A 3,714-nucleotide genomic window follows, 5' to 3' on the forward strand; every position below is an offset into this window, starting at 1 on the left:
GTTTTTCTTAGAATCTCTCCACCTTTGTTTTGAAAAGATTATATTATGTATTGAACTCTTTTGAATTTGCCTATAGAGGCTCTCATGTTTCCTTCGGGAGAGTTTAGGATATACTATTGTCAACTACTTTCATATTGTACCCTAGCCGGCCTAAACTTCGTGGGTCGCGACTAGTGGCTATTTACTTATGTTATATGTATCTACCTGTTATCTACCTCTTAATCTCCTCTACGCCTTGTCCGTATATCGCTTTCGACTTCACGGTTTATCTTTTGTTGTTGAAACGTGAGTGATACGTCTTTGCGATTTTATTTCTGCTCTTTTCAGGCTTCTCGATTAATACTCCTTTCGAAATTACCTACTTTTATATATTAAAAATCCACCTGAGAGTCGTACCACCGTAATATCATCGACTTATGACTCGAGCATAAGGATTTGAATATTAGGGTGTTACATGAAGCATTGGGTGCTGTGGATGATGTTGGAGGTGTAGACATTGAAGATCATGTGGTGCAAAGTCAGGAATGGGAAAAAAATTCAACTGGTGCGAAGCCAGGAACTGGAGAAAAAAATGAAAGAGTTGGAGAGGAAACTGTTATGTATGGGAAGGAGAAAAAAATGAGTATGTGGCATATTGCTTTGATTAGTGTAGTTTTTGTTGTTGCTGTATGTTTCTTAAAGTGGTGAGGATGATGAGTTGATGTACAATGTTGATGATGTAATGAAAATTGCCATTGTTGGCTATTCAATGAAAATTGCCATTGTTGAACAAAAAATAAGGTAGTATTTCTGTGAATCAGCTATTATATAAGGTAGTAATTCTGCATAGATTATGACCAAAATATGAACAACAATGTATCTGTCTTAATCCAAAACATAAACAAGTTTGCCACAAAATAACAAAATATCTGGTTGGCATATAAACAAGTTTGCCAAACTACAATAAGTAGACAGTGTTGTTTAATTCATACTGAAGACTATGACAAAAAACAGAAATTCATTCAGTAGTGTTCAGTTCTTCTGATTCTTGGATCCAAGAGTTGGGATGAAATTCATTCCTATGGCCTCACTGCCAGTGACTTTCAAGGTCTCCTCTGATGTAGCGACACTGGCACTGGTACTTTGAGTCTGGGTTGTATCTGGGGGTGGAGTTGAAGGTGAATTTGAAGGTGGATTTGCACTTGTTTGGGGCCTTCTGATTGTCTGCTTGGGTCTGAATTTGGAGGCAGCAGTTGGGGTTTTGGGTTGCCCCATTATTGGCAGTTGGGATGGAGGCCTGAATGGAGGTTGGACTGGAGCAGATGGTGTTGTTGCTGCAGCATTCTAGCTGATGACATGATTCTACAAAAGTAACCGAATTATTCAGTTGTTCAAATGCATTGTCATGAATAAAGTGATTGTGATTATGAGTGTATTATTTAGGGGGCGGGGGAGGCTTACTGGAGACTTCTCTTGCACAGCACTATTCTCAGCCAAACTTTCAGTATGTGTCTGGCTTTGATCCTATGCAACATAAATCAAACAAGGAAAGAACATGGACAAATTAGTCCTTAAAAAAAGGTACAATGACATCGTAACCACCGAAAAAATTTAAAATGTACAGATCGATCCTAAAGCATAGCAGGAATACCTCTGGTTGAGGGGCTGATTATGATAGGGGAAGCAGCACCAAGGGTTCTGTGTTTGCATCAGTCTTCTTAGCTTTTTTCTTTTTTGATTTCCAGTTTGGGTTGCTTGGTGCTCCCTTACATGTCTTATAGTTATGGCCTTTCTCATTGCACTTGCTGCATGTCACTTGAAAGCTTCTCTTAAGCTTGTCACCCTGAATATGAGTCTCAGCAGGATCCTTGTTGCGATTGTGTACTTTAGGCCTCCCAATAGGTCGCTTGATGGGTGGTGGAGCAGGCCTCAGCTGGTCAGTGGTTATCCAAAATTCCTCACTTGGAACTGGTTTTATGCAATGTGCATATGTCTTGTGAATAGATTCCATGCATAACCAGTGATGCACATAATCATCTACCTGGTCATGCCTCTTTCTAATTGCAGCAATACCGTGAATGCATGGCATGCCTGAATCAAAACCACATACTATATTACCTAGCATTATATTAGATCAGCCCTAAAATCATTCAGAACATATTACCTAGCACTATATTAGATCAGCCTTAAAATCATTCAAAACATATTACCTAGCATTATATTAGATCAGCCTTAAAGAAAATCATTCAAAACATATTACCTAGCATTATATTAGATCAGCCTTAAAGAAAATCATTCAAAATTAGAGATATACCGGTCAGTTGCCAAACATTGCATGAACAAGTGTGTTTGATCAAATCGACATCTACTTTGGTTTGCTTTCTGCTAACTTGAAATCTTTTTCGTTCGTTATCTCCCACCCATTCGGTAATCCACCTGCTGCTGGGTTTTATCAGCCTCTGCAACCTTTTCTCCTGAATGGGTGCAAGCTTTCTACTATGGTGCTCTAACAGCCTAATATGCTTGGTCATTCTCCGCATTAGGTAGCACCTAATTTCCTCACACATAGTCAAAACTGGCTTCATTTTGTATTTAACCACTTTTGCATTAAATACCTCGCACAGGTTGTTAGTTAGGTTATCCACCTTGGGGCCATGACTGAAGAAAGCCTTAACCCAAGTGGCTAGTTCAAACCTCATCAGATACTCCCATGCCGCCTTATTCACCCCCTTCAGCTTCTCCATGGTCTCTTTGAACTCTGGTTCAGTAGTGCACCTAGCAGAGTCCCATACTATATCTCTAATGTGCATATCTTTGAACCTATTTATGAAGTTTTTCCACATGTGCATGACACAATTTTGATGATGTGCTCTCAGCATTACCTCCTTTAAGGCTGGTAGCAGACCCTGCCAACACATAATATTGCATACACATATATGCAGTAGTTTAAATTGCATTCACAAATATGCAATAACTTCAATTGCAAACACATATATGCAGTATTCAAAATTTCATACACTACTATGCAGTAATATCCATTGCAAACACATATATGCACTAAATTCCATTTCAAACACATACATGAAGTGATTTAATATGCTACACTAATATGCAAAAATTTAATGTCTACCACATACATGCATTATATTAATATCCTACAATAATATGCAGTAATTTAACATCCTACACTAATATGCAGTAATGTAGAAGTCTAACCTTTTGTTGGTCAGACATAAAGTTCCAACCAAATTGATGTGCATCACCCAGATCTTCCTGAAGCAGTGTCAGGAACCATTTCTAGGATTCCTTCGTCTCCGATCTTGAAACTCCATATGCTACTACATAGAATTGGTTATTCGCATCCTGTGCCACCACTGACAGTAGTTGGCCTCCATGGTATGTCTTCAAAAATGCTCCATTTAGATGGATGAAAGGCCTACACCCAGACTGAAAGCCTTGCTTACAACCCTCAAAGGAGATATATATTTTGTCAAAGACAAGTAGGGATTGAGGGATTGGGATCACATCAACTCTTGCAGTCGAGCCCGGATTACTCTTAATGATCTCCATGGCATAGTCCCTAAGCTTCCCATATTGTTCCTTTTCATTTCCCATAATCCTCTCTTTGACCTCTTTCACTGCCCTGTAGACCATCTTCGGATGCAACACTAGATTAAACTCTTCTCTAAGAAAGTCAATTGCCTCATTAGTAGTCATATGAGGTTGACTAGCCAT

General features: G+C 39.0%; 1 protein-coding gene across 1 annotated transcript; it reads right to left on the reverse strand.

Moving 5' to 3' along the window:
* Positions 1 to 1,011: 1,011 nt before the first annotated feature.
* On the reverse strand, positions 1,012 to 3,714 carry LOC112748674 (uncharacterized). The gene is made up of 5 exons (XM_025796914.1): positions 3,322 to 3,714; positions 2,294 to 2,885; positions 1,670 to 2,070; positions 1,441 to 1,503; positions 1,012 to 1,323 (listed from the first exon to the last, which is right to left on the reverse strand). Exons 1-5 carry the CDS (start codon positions 3,712 to 3,714, stop codon positions 1,012 to 1,014), a joined length of 1,761 nt encoding a protein of 586 aa, XP_025652699.1.

Source organism: Arachis hypogaea, chromosome 15, assembly GCF_003086295.3.
Source record: "Arachis hypogaea cultivar Tifrunner chromosome 15, arahy.Tifrunner.gnm2.J5K5, whole genome shotgun sequence".
NCBI lineage: Eukaryota > Viridiplantae > Streptophyta > Magnoliopsida > Fabales > Fabaceae > Arachis > Arachis hypogaea.